The 15,985-nt window shown below is 33.1% G+C and overlaps 1 protein-coding gene across 1 annotated transcript; it reads left to right on the forward strand.

Annotated features, from left to right (window-relative positions):
* The first annotated feature begins 617 nt into the window (after positions 1 to 617).
* LOC137406249 (arylsulfatase B-like) lies at positions 618 to 15,545 on the forward strand. The gene is made up of 13 exons (XM_068092788.1): positions 618 to 715; positions 1,188 to 1,299; positions 2,756 to 2,807; positions 3,641 to 3,744; positions 5,893 to 5,993; positions 6,779 to 6,849; positions 8,783 to 8,887; positions 9,590 to 9,668; positions 10,078 to 10,175; positions 10,810 to 11,059; positions 11,360 to 11,519; positions 11,860 to 12,035; positions 15,231 to 15,545. The coding sequence occupies exons 1-13, from the start codon at positions 700 to 702 to the stop codon at positions 15,464 to 15,466; spliced, it is 1,560 nt and encodes a 519-aa protein (XP_067948889.1). The 5' UTR covers positions 618 to 699; the 3' UTR covers positions 15,467 to 15,545.
* Positions 15,546 to 15,985: the final 440 nt, after the last annotated feature.

A 15,985-nucleotide genomic window follows, 5' to 3' on the forward strand; every position in this document is an offset into this window, starting at 1 on the left:
ACTATATTGTATTTTATTTTTAGTTTGTTAAAAGAGTAGCTTCACTTAAAAATATGAAGCAGTCAGCAACAGTTTCATTTATTCAATTTGCGGAAACTTGGTAGCAGTATTTCCACTCAAAAAGATCTTTGGCAAAATCTTGCCATGGTAGTATCATATATCCTTGTTTCATTATTGTTGTTGTTTACTTTCAAATGATGAAGCGCTACGTATCGTGCCACAACATGCTTAGAGGATTCATCCTTGCTGACAAGATAATTACAAATACAGCCAGCAGTATGCTATGGACACGTGCAGCCTCCACTGCTAGCTGTTATCTATTTATGAACTTTAGAGGTTATGAAACGTTTTGGCTGGCGTCCACAATTTTACTCAAGAACTCTTTAAACAATTGCGCTGAGAGATGTTAAATAGATTTTTATTACTTGATAATTTGATTTGCTAACTGGGTATTGCCCTGAAAGTTCATGACCTTAACGATTGAACATTGAATATAAGTCAGGCCACAACGTGGATACACAATTGTATAAGTTGTGTTTTGATCAGTGGGACAGCATGAAGGTTTGGGTGTTTTCTGTGTTATCCTTAGCTCTATGCACAGCAGTAAAAAGGCGGAGTACGTGTGATAGACAATGTATTGACTCCCCTCACGACGCATGGAGGGAGAGACAAAATAAACAGCCTAATATTGTTTATGTTATGGCTGATGATATGGGTGAGTAGAGTTACAATATTACTAACTGTCATCATTCGTTTTTTAAGTTTGATAAAGCCTTACTCTTTTGCAGTTTTAAGTTTAAATATATGTAGTTCATTAACAAAGAAACTCTGACAAAGAATTTTGAATTTTAGGTTACACTTTCTGAGTAAAGGTTGTTCATTTTTTCATAGATTAAGTCAAGTTGAAACATGAAGTTTAGTAATACTTTCACTTTCACTTTGCTACTTTCACTTTGCTCTGTAAAATGTGTTACACATTTCAAATGCTCTCTTCAAGCAAACTGATGTCCCACAGATGTCCAAGTAGTTGTTGTTGCATTTTGTAATTTTATATTACCAGAGAACCTTATCATAGTTTCTCCTCCTTATAGTTTTATGCTCAAAGGATTATTTAAAAAGCTATAATAGGTGTGCTAAAAGGTCTGCTTCAAGAACCATCTCCTGTTATAAAACAACCAAAATTACAGGGTGGAATGATGTTGGATTTCACAACCCAAAAGTGAAAACTCCCAATATTGAAGCGCTGAGACTAAAGGGAATCACTTTAAGTCAACTGTATATGCAGCCTGTTTGTAGCGCGTAAGTCGATTTTACAATACTCCTGTTTAAATCCATTTTTTAAATAAATGGCTCATCATATCCTGTAAAAATGAGCCTCTTTTGTGTTAGAATGTCATTGATTGAATCTTCCTCATGACTTGTGACCTCCGTGACCTCCGTGAACAAGGAGTGCAAAAGTATTGAGTTAAAAAAGCTGAAGTAAATGTGAAGCCAACGAATATTAACATTTTGTAATTTTTACTGCATTAAATCAGTAGGCCATTTGCCGCAACAACTCTTCTAGCTTGATCTAAAAAGGCGGAATTGATTCTGGTTGCTTATAATTTAGAGAGATTGCTTATCAAAAGAATGGCCCATATTTTACTGATGTTGCCAGTTAAACAACTGACAATTTTAGTTCAGTGCCCTTTTAAGCCCTGTCAGACTTTTACAATTCTAAAATTACTAGTTTCAGAAATTTTATTTCTATGTTAACATGGTTATACTAGATGTGCAAAAGCATATTTTCAAAACAATATATAGTAATTTGATGAAATTAGTTATAGAGCCTAAAAACATTAAAACAAGTTACAAGTGACATTAAAACAAGTGACATTAAAACAAATGTTTTAAATAAAACTATGTAAAGACCAAAATACATGTAATGTAACAAAAAATAGTAAAGCAGTAAAGTAATAATTCCAAAGAAGGGATTTTTCTTACTTTAGAAAGACATAGGATTAGGGATAAAAGTGGTAGCTGATAAACACTACGTAACTCACTTGAGCTGAGAATAGGTCCAATTTAAACTTGGTCTATATTAGTGCTGTCCACAAGTGTTTCTTGGCCAATGGGTTTTTTGGGTATCGGGTTAGTTGATACGGTTTATATAGTAAATTAGAACATTATAGCCTGTTTGTAATACTTGTTAAGATATTCCGTAACAAAAGTTTGACTGCAGTTTTTAATAAAGATCCTAACTTATTATCACTTAGTGTTCAAGAGCTGGTGGTGCTTTTAATGCAGATTATCTTCCATATTATACAAATAATAGATTATAGAAATATTACTTCCCCTTTTAAACATAAGCCATTTTAAAATATATATTTTTGTGCACACATTGATAAATTTTTTTAGAAGTTGTAACAAAAAATTTAACTGCAGTTAGCAGCTAGATTTTACAAAATGCTGTATTTGATTGTAATCTCAGATACCGCTTTGTAAAATTGCAGAGTGGCAACAGGCGTGGCCTCAGATACCACACATGTCAAACTGTACATGGTAGTGCAAACAATTCAAGAAACTGAGAAACATAGATCGTAAAACGTCTATAAAAATCTGCTATCAAATATTAAGCTTGAAATCATGTGCTTCGATAATGGCTGTGTGGGAAACTGACAAATGAAAATTAGGCATATTACAAATCAATTATGTTTCTTACATAATGATATGAAACCATACTTAGTCATTCTAAATAGTCTAATCATTATTGTAGGTCCCGCTCTGCTTTGGTGACTGGAAAGTACCCATCAAACAATGGAATTCAGGTATATATGTTGTGGCTATTGCATTAGGTGAAAGGACATGTACTATGTAAGATGCATGGAAATCATTAACTGGTAGAACACTGGAAGTGAATTTGTTTACACAAGACCAGACACATTTTACTGTGTTGAAACAGCTGCTCTATTTAAGAGATAAGGAAAATAATAGAGTGCTTTATATCAGTAAGGTTTGGCCAGTGGAGTGACCACCTGTATAAGATGATAAGCCTGATCTGAAAATAGCCCTTAATTTGAGATTACAGTTTCACAATAACTAACCAAAGATGGTCTCAGAGCTTACAAAAAAATGATTACACTATTTGTTGTTTCAAATGTTATAATTAACTTTTATTATTGTGCACATTTGCTAACTTCTTCAAACAAACAATTATAACAATATTCATAAAAGAAAATAGTTTAAATAAAAAACCTAACAATTAAGTTAATAACACATATATGTAATTGCCTCCTCTTACCATAACTAGATGCTAGCATGCGCAAGTCTAGGCAACCATGAACACAGCCATATATACAATGAAAAATAATATAAATGTTGGCTACTTGGTCTGTGCATTTTATTGTGTCATAGTTTTATAAAAGTTGAAACACACAAAGTTTCAAAAGATTCGAGTGGGGAACAAAAATGTTTATAATCATTGAAAAGCTTTGATTCCTAACTGCTGTAAATTATAACCAGCATTTCCTGTTGAAAACTTGTTTAAAACTAACTCGAGCTTTGTAAAAGTCATTCACGCCCTGTATATCAACTTTGGTGTGTAAACATTTGCATGTTAACAACTTGCTCACTTCTATTTACCATGGACATTGTTTTACAGCTTCAGGTGGTCTCACGTGAAAGTCAAACCTGCCTACCACTAGAACACAAGACTATATTTGAACACATGAAGGAAGAAGGTTATGCAACAAAGTACATTGGCAAGTACGTACTGTTTTATATCAGCAAGAATATCAATGTGTACTTGTCAAATACTGAAGGGTTGAGTAGGCATGAACTACTAATTATGATGATTAGTGATCTAAAAGTAATTACAAAGTAATTTTATGTTGCAAATATAATGTTACTATATTATAATATTTATGTTATTAGCTAAGAATCATAAGATTATTAGCTATTGGAGGAGTATTTTATCAAACAGGCTACAAAATACAATTGCTTTACATCGATTAGTAACATGTTAAGCAGGTCTGGTTCAAAGGATCTACACAAAATGTACACAAAAGATGATAATATTTATATTATTTCTTATTTGTCAATACATCATGCTATGAATCTAACAAACAAGTAGAGTATAATTTAGCATTTATGCTAAATTATAATAAATGCCACTTTTTGATGATGCTCTGAAACAAAACGGAGGCACTATAAGGCAATAGTGGAAGTACATAATTTTGTGATATTTTTAAAGCTTTACGCAGAACATTTTAGTTGTACAGCTACATACATAGTTATATTGATGTACAAGCAAGACTTATAAGTATTCAAGAAAATGTTGCATGTATTAGTATGTCAATAAAAAAATTAGTTAAAAACTATAGGTTCTTTTTTCTGATCAAAATTAAATTATTTTAGCAGCATTGCTACAATGATGTCTAAAAACTGTGATTGTGCCTGCAAAATTATAAGTTATAGATACCTTTTGACAAATATCGACAAACCTTTTAAATCTGGAAAACTTGATTGGAGTAATATATGGTAATGTCACCAAGGGAACAAGAGTTGTGCCTCTAGGGCATCATTATACTTATCCATACATTGCTCTGCTAGACCGGAGTAAACTGTAACAAAGACATAACAGCTACCATGAAGCAATCATATATTGAAAAGACTCGCTATTAAGCTAACTAAAAGTGGCTCCACTTTAAAAAGTAAATTTAAAAGTGTGTTTTTGGGCACATATAGACTTTTTCAGAGAAAAAGTACGAAAAGAGTCATGACACAGGAAGCATAAGAGCACTTCATTCAATCCATTTATTCTCTTTTAAGGACATTACTATTTATACATATTACTCTGGATTAAAAATAACTCTTGTGGCTAATAGGTCGATATTCACTAGCTCTAACCTAATTAAAGAAAACTACCTTTTTTTAAAAGGGCATTTTTAGTTTAAACATTCAGTGGACGTAAAACTCCTACGATGTAAAAATCCATTCCGAAAACGTTTATGGTAGAGAGCGCTTTGGGAACTTTAGGTTATACGAACAGTACAATCCATGCAAACTGCATAATCTGTTCCAAAATGGTTACAAACTTACCCCTTCAAATAAAAAAAAACTAAACGTAACTTTTTAGTTTGATCACTTTCCAGTAAGTGTTGTATTATTTGTTGCTACCAAAAACCTTTCACTGTTTCTTACCAATTTCAATTGGTGTAGTGTTGATGATTAGTGTTGATGTTAAGTTTAAATACGTTGTTAACTCTATAGATTGTTAATGAAGTTATCAGTCTATTTAAGTTGACATATTCCAATGTCAATTTAAATATATTGTTTCTTTTTTTCATAGACAACAAAGTCTATACTAGGAGGAAAAAATTTGGATGTTTAAAATTATTTAAAACAAAAAAGTATAGTTGCAATTGTGAGAAAGGCGTATGTATGTCTGTCCATCCATATTTCCGAGGCCAGAGTATGAGTTTAGGATAAAATGTTGGTTTCAATGAGACTTCAACTAGTGATATTCAGATTGGCAGACCAAGACTCTGGCACCTACACTAATCATCCACCTTTAAATATTTCTGAATAATTGTGCAACTACATGTTCTCTCTACTTTATCAACACACCTGACAATCTCTGCTAAAATGTCAGATTGCGAGAGTACTAGTATATATGATAGAGATCTATCTCCCTGGACGTCATTTTCTTTTCCAAGTATGACGAAAGTGAAAACAATAATAATATTTTTACAGGTAACTATGGGACTCTCGGTATTCAAATAAATTTAAGACCTTTCACCAATTTGAAGCTTTACCTTATGTAGCATCTGCTTTATAGGAGGCTTGCATTATGGTAGCGTCTACTGTGTTGTATTTACAATGCTAGATTATGAATATACCTACTAATTACAGGTGGCACCTGGGCTATTGCAACAGAAGCTGTATGCCTACTAACCGTGGAGTAGATGAGTTCAGAGGAATTTACACAGGATCTGCAGATTACTTCAATTGGAGTAAGTGTTTATCAGAGCAGTGGCTTGCAGGCATTTGCGTCTAAAAACATATTTACGATAAGGCTATGCATTAATCTTCAGTATTAGAGCAATTCAGTTTCACTCTTTGATTTGTTCTCTTACTCTTGTCTGTGCACAGCTAAATAGTTTTGAACATATTAAACTGTGCTGCCTAACAATATCGGATTGCAAGTGGATGAAAGCGACACTATTTAAAATGAGTGTGACCACATACACTGTATAATTTTTACTATAAAACACTTGCGGCTGCTGCCAACCTCAAAAATGTTAATCTTGTTCAATGGGTCAGCTCACATTTTGATATATAAAGGTTAATGTTTTCCTGGTTAGTACTAGTACACATGGAGTTGATTTACTAGGAACATGACAAGCATGTGCACTGTCATGCCAAATAGGTTGTAAAATAATTGGTTAATACAATGCTGAGGCTGACACAAACGTATAGTATTCTCTGATTCTGTGTAAATCTGAGTTTTAGAAATCTTGTTTTTTATTTTTGTAATAGACTTTTCCATGCTATGTATTTTTTTATACAAAACAAAAACACAAATGAGCAAAGGTGCATCAGTTGACAAAGCTTAATTTATAAAAAGTGCTTAATTATTTTTACTTTATCGGCTTGATATTTAATAGTGACTTTTGCTATAGAAGGTTTGCTAACTATCAACAGGGTGATCCTAAGAACCTCACTTCTGAACAATCCTTTCACCACCTCAATAACTGCTACTAGTAGCTAATAACATTATTTCTGATGCATGTTACAGCTGAATACACAGTCCTACAAAGAAGAGTTGATGATGAGCCAAGCGCAGAGAATATTGGAACTCATTTGACAGTGAGTTGATAGTTATTCATTTATAAATATTAGGCACAGCTCTGACTGGTCTAAGGCTTAGGTTGTAACAGCTCATAAAGTCACCTATAGGTACAGGTACCTATGTACCTACTACATGTATTCAATTTTATCTCTTGATTGTGATAATACTTCAAGAGGTTTGAAAATAAGCAGAATTATGTTAACATATTGAAGAAAAAATTGATAACTTTAGGGTACATGTGTGAAGATTCAATTGCGCTTACTCATGAAAACTTATATAAAGCTTTAGCAGAATAGGCTCTAATATATTAGGTAGAAAACAATTACCAAAAATAGGTATTGTTTAGGAAATTTGTCTTTAAAGTTAAAAAAATATTGTTCTGCCATTGTGCTGTAACATTGAGAGTCTACTATGGTAGTTGTACATTGCATTTTAAAATTTGAGCGACCTTTAAACAAAGTTGATAATTATACGGAATAGACGTATAATGCTAACCGAAATGACATTGAGCTGCAATTTTGTACGTCAATGTCATTTTTATACAATCCTTAAAGGTTGACTTGCAACAAAATTCACGTTACAGTTATTTGGTATCAAAAGGTTCGCCATGTCTTACACTGCTGCGTTGTAGGTGCAGAATATGTGGAAATGTAATTATAGGCTCTTAAAAGCTCAAAAACAAACAGTTAACGCAGCCATCACGAAAACGCTGCAAGTTGGAATTCCTCTTCAAAACGGCTCAAATTTGATGTAGTTGAACGCGATGTCCTTCTGTTTACACTTACATGCAAACTCATTTGTCGAAATAGTCTCACAAATATACTTCATGCATTAAACAAAACCATATCTATTGTTTTTACGCATCTATTTTATTGTCATTGTAATGCTGTCACTTTGAGCACTGATATCTCACAACCTACCGTAAAATTTCATTTAATCTTTAACCATAGCTCGAAGGAGTGCATACGTTCTCTGATAAACATGAGGAGCCTGTTGGTCACTGTGATAGTCAAAAATGTTGCAGAAATTGTTCGCGCCAGTTGGCAGAAAGTATGAGTCGCGTGATCAGATTATGACTAGATGATTAGACCAAGCTGAAACCAAACTGTAAAGTAGCGAGCATCTATATTTGATACGGGCTTTCCGGTAGAACCCGCAGTTTTTGTCATAAACTAGTGCTTTGAGGCATTTTATATTGAGTCATTTATTCGTCTTTCAATTCACATGATAATATCACATGCCAAAACAATAACCGCGTCGAGTTGAGTACTTCATCGAAATAAAGGGATTCCATCCTATATACAGCGTTTTGGTGATGGCTGCGATTAACTGTTCATTTTTGAGCTTTTAAGAGCTTATATTCACATTCCCACATATTTTGCTCCTATTCAACACAGCAGAGTAAAACATGGCAAACCTTTTGGTACCAAATAACTGTAATGCGAATTGTGTAGCAAGTCAACCTTCAAAAATACCTTTTAAAATAAGGCTTTTTTAAATGTTTTTTGGATATGTTTGTGTAATCAAATTCTGTAATAAATTATGTGTATAATAACTCAGCTAAAATTAGCACAACTTTAAAGCTTTTATGCTAGTTTTGCTATTAAAATTCATATGACAAAAGGTAACTTTGCTGCTGTAAAATGGAGAAGCTTTCTAACCTGTATTTTCTATCAGCCTGTGTACAAGTATAACTAAGTACCTCATGTGAAGTATCATTAAAATTGATTGTACTGTTTATTTGACATCATGCACTGAGGTAAATCATAGCCATTCAGTAGGTTATTTTTCATAAAGAGCCAGGCTAACAATAATCCCAACCCGGTTCAACAAGTCTCCACCAGACTTTGTAATCAAAAGACAAATTTTTTACATGAGGCACCAAAATAATATTAATATATTTGCCACAGTTTTTTTTTAACAAAACTACTAATTTTTAAACCTCTTTAGCTTCTAGAGACACAAGACCTCAGAAAAATGATATTGGATCACAAAGACAAGTCAGACCCTCTATTTATGTGGATATCACCCACCGCTCCACATGACCCTCTTCAGGTGAGCTATGTAAAATACTCCGTCATTTAGTGAGGTACTCAAACGCATGAACACTGGGTAATATGATATGCACTATTTAAAGTGAAATCTTCAAAAAAAGTTTCATTAAAAGCTTGGATTTGGAACTCCTGTTTATTCTCATGGCTTATTATGAGTAAGTGGCTTGCTTTCAACAGCAGCGGGTAGACACAATTATGCAAGTGAATAAGGAAATAAGAAATTGTTTGTTTTGTGTTTAAAAATTCCCAGTAGTGAAAAAAGGATTTGCAGAAATAAAAATGACAGCCAGTAGAAACAATTAAGTACAAAGTAATGGCTGAAAGTCAACACAAACTGTTGTTGGCCATTCAACAGCAGCAGGTCCTCTTAAAATAGTTTTAATTAATATATGGTATTCATTATGAATTTGATTATCGTGAGTTGAATTCTCTTGCTCAGAGTTGAACTCCTTTAAAACAAACCTACCTGTAGTTCTGTGCAGATTCTTTTATCACTACTTTCAAACTAGCGAGTTGTTTATCCTTAGTGTAAGCATGTCATTTGTACTACTATTTGCAGTAGTATTAATATGATCTACAGCGGTAAGATTGGCATTATTATTTTAGATTTTGTTAAAGTGTATTTTGCTCAAATTTACTATTAAAATGAAGAGCATATCTACAAAATTTCATCTCATCCATGTTTGTGTGACAATATTTGTAGCCAACGAAAAAGATGTTTGATGTTCATGACTTCTTGGATGCAGAAAATACAGAGACCAACAAGAGGCGGAGATACTTGGGTTAGTTCATCATTTCTGCATAATACTACTATTTATTTTAAACTTTTTTTGATGACAACCAAAATTAATCACATAAATAGATTGCTGCCTGAAATATTTTATAAAACTTTCAAAAAATCTAACAGTTGAAAGATAACCAAGAAATAATCTTTCATTAAAAATTAAAAAATAAATATGGATATCTAAAGATGGATAATAAATACAGAGAAAGTTAGTTATGCTTGATAGGTAATTTAGCATTTCATTTAAATTTTGAATACAAAAAATTCTTGATTTATAGAATGTAAAAAGAATTAAAATAATTCATTTATCTGGGCCCAGACATAAAAGGAAAACTTTCACGCTAATTACCACTTCAACTGTTTTTGGCTGTGATGAGTTACTAACTACTTGCTTTGGTTGCATGTAGGACTAGTGTCTGCTTTTGATGACTTGCTTGGTGAAACTGTAAAAGTCTTGAAAGAAGCAGGAATGGACCAGAACACAATTATTATTTTTTCCTCAGACGTAAGTACCCACGGGAAATTTTGTTCAGTCTTAACTACGAGTGAGCAACTCCGAGGTTAACAAGTTTGAGTTCGTAAGAACTTGAGCAACTCCTAAAGAAATGTGATATATGGAATAGATTTAGTGTAGACTGAGGAGCCGTCAAGACATGTTGTTATATCGTATATAACAAAAAATGAACCATATACATGTACGCCTATGGTAGTGAGATCTGTCATTAGTCAGGTCTGCTTTTTTATTGTTGCTAGATTTTATTTGACCAAATTAAAAGTTTCCAACCTATGAGCAAAAAATTGAAATGGAGCGTATTCTTTATAAATGAAAATAATAAGACCATATTAAAACAAGAAGTCGTCTGCTCGTGCACAAATATTGTTCACAAGGGCACGCAATTCTGAAAAGTAACTGCTAAAAATAAAAAAGATAGAAAGATGAAGTCAATAAGATATAATACATATAAACACTCATTTTCTAAGGTCACGTTTAGATTTGTTATGTGTACCCAAAAGGAGATTGTGTAAGACGAGAAATCAAAAAAAATTTTTCATAGCATAAAGTATAGCTACTATCATTTGCTTACTTTTGCTCGCCCTCATAAGCTTGGTGTTCTCTTTTACATAGAATTTTATTTTAGAATGGTGGAGCTTCTCAAAGTACTGAATCCTCTTTTTATGATTATTACGCTAATAACTACCCTCTCAGAAATGGTAAATTTACATTCATGGAGGGAGGAGTGCGTGTACCCGCAGTATATTATGATCCCCGACTACATTCAAGGACAAGAGGAACTGAAAGAGACTTTCTTATGCATGTCACCGACTGGTTTCCTACATTTATTCAACTTGCTAAACCAGGAAGAAAAACGAGTAGCTTTGAAATTCCAGGTAAAAATACATATAATTTATGTATTTATGGTGTTCGCAACCGGCTACTGCTAAAAACAAAGCTTCTTATCTAAAACATGCATCGTTTTCTTTTAATGCTTATGTAGATAATTTGTAATGTAAGATGAAAACATTCAGTTTTTGACTTTAGTTTCAGATCATTTGTGTAACTTTTACATGTCCACAATCACTTTTATACCCTGTTGCCTAGCAAAAGAGTACTGCTAAAATTTGTAAAACAATATGGTTCTGCTCCTTTGGTGACCAATATAAAATAAAAATTCAAATCCCTCTTATTAGAGATAGACGGAGTGTCTCAGCTGGCCAACTTAGGATCAACCTATGACTGTCCGTTAGAGAGGAAGTACAACAGGAGGGAAGAAATGTTGGTATCTCTCACTGATGCCACAAACCGTTTCATGAATCCTCCGAACTGCACCACAGAAGACGCTGCTTACAGGTAGGCTAAGTTTTATTGTGATTTGCTAACTCTAAAATGCATATAATTGTTGAAGTAAATAAGTAAGATTATATTATCTAAAGTTTTCACTTTTTTAGATACCATTTAGCATAATTAAAAGTTCGATAAATAATATTTATTTCTCCTCTTTATAAGTTTTTATTTAGAGAAGTAAGTTTATATAGAAACCAAAGCCTAACAGTTTGCATGGCAAAGTCAAATTCACAAAGTGTCATAGTCTATTACTCGTTCACTGGATTGATGCCGATAGCAGAGTATTGGGGAGCAGACGAAACTCACTACGCGCATCTCCTCTCCTCATGCAATGTTTTTGCTGTAGATGGAGAGACTACAAGTTAGTTTATGGAAATCAGTACTACTTAGTTGATCCGTCAGGGCTAGAATCAGAGTGGCCAAAACCAGAGGAATCCCCTGAACTTCCTAACATCACAGGAGATGACTGCCATAGGATAGTGAATGGCTCTCGGGTAGTCAGGTGCCTTTTCAATGTTATAGGTAAGGGATGTGCAAGCTGAAATGCATCATGGATCAAATTTTGTAAAAAAGATAAAACTAACAGAAAAATATATATTCTTTGATTAATAAAATGTCACTAAATATGAAAGTTAACAGTGCTGATAGAATTGTTATAAAGGCTTCCATAAAGGACATGGGAGTCTCTAAGTAGTTGAGTAATAGCTAGGGAAAAAATAAACGTTTACATTTTCAGATAAGCAGATTTATTGAAATACTATGTTATATGATGTTATTTATGCTGCAAATTTGTAGTTTTTTGGACTTAGTTCCTATAATTTCACAACAATTGTATGATTCAATTAAATAGTTGCTGTCTGCAGCAAAGACTGATGTTCAATTCATTAGAAATGTTTATCACATCAAAATTTATTGACAGCAGTCATTATACCTTCTACCATTGGTAGGTTTTCTACAGAAGTTGTTAGTAGAATTGCTGATCACAAGTCAGACTTCCAAAAAGGACTTAAAGGTTTTGAGTCACTTTTCATTCTTTCAAATGGTGAAAGATGCCAAAAGATGCACATAGAGATTATCTTTAGGAATTACCTTTAGTTTTGTAGCAGCAGCACTTATAATATAAGTTTATAATAAACACATCAAGCTGTAGCATTTCCTTTCTTTGTGATTATCGTAAAACTTTAGCGACTCCAGGTTCTAGGTTATATAATACCAAATACACACATGGGGCTACATGGGTAATAAAAAGGTTTTTGCACAGAAATTTACTTTTAGTGAACATATGCAATATATACTATTGTAACTTTTAAATGAAGGTGTTAATTTGTTTCTGTACCGGTTTATTTCTACGTAGCTCATACTGTACTGGCTGCAGCGCTTACTACAGATCTAAACTGATCGCAATAGCTTTTCTGCCTGTGTGAGTATAGGCATTTTAGCATATCGTTCTAGCATAGTACTAAATGAAGTGTTTAGCCTGAAGCCATGATAAATTGGCATGTACAATGAGTATGTGAACAAGTTATTTCATAGCATCGCCAGAGACAGTGTAGTGTATTGGATAACTGCTTGCTTACAAAACTGAAAGTTCCAAGTTCAAATCAAGTGCACAGCGAATTTTTCATTCTTAAAACTTTGCCGCTATAGCTAGACACACAGACAGACCAAAACAGACTAATTATGAGACTTACATGTATATATATATATTTCTCAAAGAATGTCTCTACGTTGGTACTCATTCCGGCTATAGATCTTAAAATCTTGATATTAAAATTCATGACAACTTACTAATCCGGACGCCCTACCACTGAGCTAGAAAGCCATAGTGGTCGAAGATGTTTTAATATAACAGATAAACAATGCGCGTGCTAATTATCTTAGCCTTCAGCGTCGACGAGTTACGATGCTTCTGTTCAGAACTATTTTGGGACCTAAATATATGCTATGTGATGCCTATTCGTCTTTTTTCGTTGGGGCTAATTTGTTCGGCCCCACGATAGTTAATCTCGAACTTATAATTTAGCGATTTATGAGCTGATTATGTACGTTAATAAAAGATCTACGTCGCTGAGTTTAAGATTATAAGAATTTAGACAATGACGTCATAGCTGGTTAGTCGCTTAGCTTTCCATAGCAAGTTATTTGTATCCGTTATACGGTATATCCGGTATCCGTTAAAATAAAAACACCAAAGATATAACTAATGTTAAAAGTTTAAGATTTAATAAAATGCATACTAAAACCTCTTTCAAGTATGTGTTTAGTAAACTAAATTCATTCACGTTAGATTCAGCATTTATGTTATATGTTTGACTCAAAGGTAAAAGCTCCCCACGTAGTACATTGTAATATTATATTATCTTGGGCACGCGGACCATAAGCACTAAATTCACTGAAGTCATTGTAGGTACCTATAGTTACTAAGGTTAACATAGTATTTTGGCACTATTTTTAATGATGATGATTAGTACCTATAGCCTACGATATTAGCCTACACGTCAATTTTTGCATGCCAACACTTAAACGAACTGAAATCATATAATTCTTATATCAAATAATTTTGGATTGTAATTGTAGCAAAATAGACTATATTTTGCCATTACTTGCTAATGATTTCACATTTACATTTAAACGCCTTTAAATTTTTAATTTTCCTTTTAATTTATTTCAACGAAACATTTCTTTCAGGTTATGAAATTTTAAATTTACAGTTGTTTGAAAACCTTTACAGTTGTTTTATTTATTTTTAATTTAGTTGTCTTGCTCAAAACCTTTTTTTCATGCTATGAGGTTTGAAAGTTACAGTTTTTTGACAAAGTTTGAAAGCCTTTTCAGTTTTTTTTATTTTCTCTTATTTTATTTCAACTGCACAAAACTCTTGTCTCATGATATGTAGTTTGAAAGTTAGAATGGCAAATGTTGTTATATGTTAAATACAAATCAATTTTCTGTCCAAAGACTTTTTTATTACTCGGCAACGCCGGGCAGCACAGTGAGTCTATATATATATTTCTCAAAGTATGTGTGTTGATACACCTTCTGGTTATAGATCTTAAACTCTTAGGATATAAATTTTGTACCGAAGAACATTCGATCTCGGACACTGCCATTCACCAGACCGACGTGCTATCCACTAGACCACAGAAATTTAATTGCTAGCTTGCCAATATAAGTTAGTATATGAGAGAAAATACCCAACAGATTTGTGTACGACACGGGTCATAGCATAACATCACGAGAAGCTGTTCGCTCACATTATTAAACGTACTGGCCGCTATCTTCGCTCACATTATTAAACGTACTGGCCGAGCAAATCTCACTACTTCTCATTGTTTATAAGACAAAACACTTTTCTCATGACATTGTAGTTTGAAAGTTAGAATGGCAAATGTTGTTATATGTTATATATATATATATATATATAGATATATTCAAAGACTTTTCTACTACCCGGGCAACGCCGGGTAGCACTGCTAGTTTATCTGTATTTGTGGAATTGTTCTTCAAATAAAATCTATCATAAAAACAGTAGCACATTGTTACTCTTAAATGTTGAGTTGGTAAAAATGGGCTAGAGAAGTTGAAGAGTTTAAATATTTTAATTGTTTTTAAATCATAAACCATAGTTTGCTTTGAGTAATAATAACACACTGTAAGATGGTCTCTCTATCAGCTACATGTAAACATTTCGAACTTATTTTGTTCGTTTTATTGTAGATGACCCAAATGAGACGAAGAATATTTATGATGATGAACCCGCTATTGTCTCAATGCTAATAGAAAAAATAGAAGCTGCCAGAAGAGTTTCTGTAAAGGCAGTCTACCATCCTCCTCTTGGTCCAACTAACTTCACAACTCAGCAATTTGGACCATATCTTATTCCTCGGGATGACTATTGTACACCATCTATACACTTTCCTCTAGAGCTTGCTGACCCAAAATGCTATGAATGATTCATGTTCTGACTAGCATTCAGCTATAAAATAGGTAATCAAAAAAAATAGGCCCTATCGTTCAGAATTTGTTGAATAATTTTATACATGCTTTAAAATTTTGCACAAAACTTTTAAATTGGAATTATTTGTGGATTTGCTTTTACTTTTTGAGTAATTTATTATATAGAATAAAAAACAGAATAATAAATATATTTATTTTAACATGGATAAGTTTCCTGCATGTGTGAGCAATCTTTCGAAGACCAAGTATGATGTCTGCCTAACTTACTGCAAGCAGAGGCTGTGAGTATTTTTAAGAGTATTGCTGTACAAAAAATGTCTCTGTGAGTTCGACTGGACATGTCTGAGTCCAGTGATAAGGAAGGCTTGATGACTGGAGACATACCAAATTATAGAGAATAATAAGGAGAGAAGGTTTGATGTCATTCTTGTTACTACTAGTTGCCTATTTTGAGAATTGAACCCAAGCTGTAGTCTGCAGGTCAGGCAATGTAGACCACTAGGTCATGGCCACTT

Source organism: Watersipora subatra, chromosome 10 (assembly GCF_963576615.1).
Source record: "Watersipora subatra chromosome 10, tzWatSuba1.1, whole genome shotgun sequence".
Classification (NCBI taxonomy): domain Eukaryota; kingdom Metazoa; phylum Bryozoa; class Gymnolaemata; order Cheilostomatida; family Watersiporidae; genus Watersipora; species Watersipora subatra.

Coding starts and splice junctions, on each gene's coding strand:
- LOC137406249 (XM_068092788.1), top strand. Junction 3,745..5,892: donor GCAACAAAGTACATTGGCAA/GTACGTACTGTT, acceptor TACTAATTACAG/GTGGCACCTGGGCTATTGCA. Junction 8,888..9,589: donor CTCCACATGACCCTCTTCAG/GTGAGCTATGTA, acceptor CAATATTTGTAG/CCAACGAAAAAGATGTTTGA.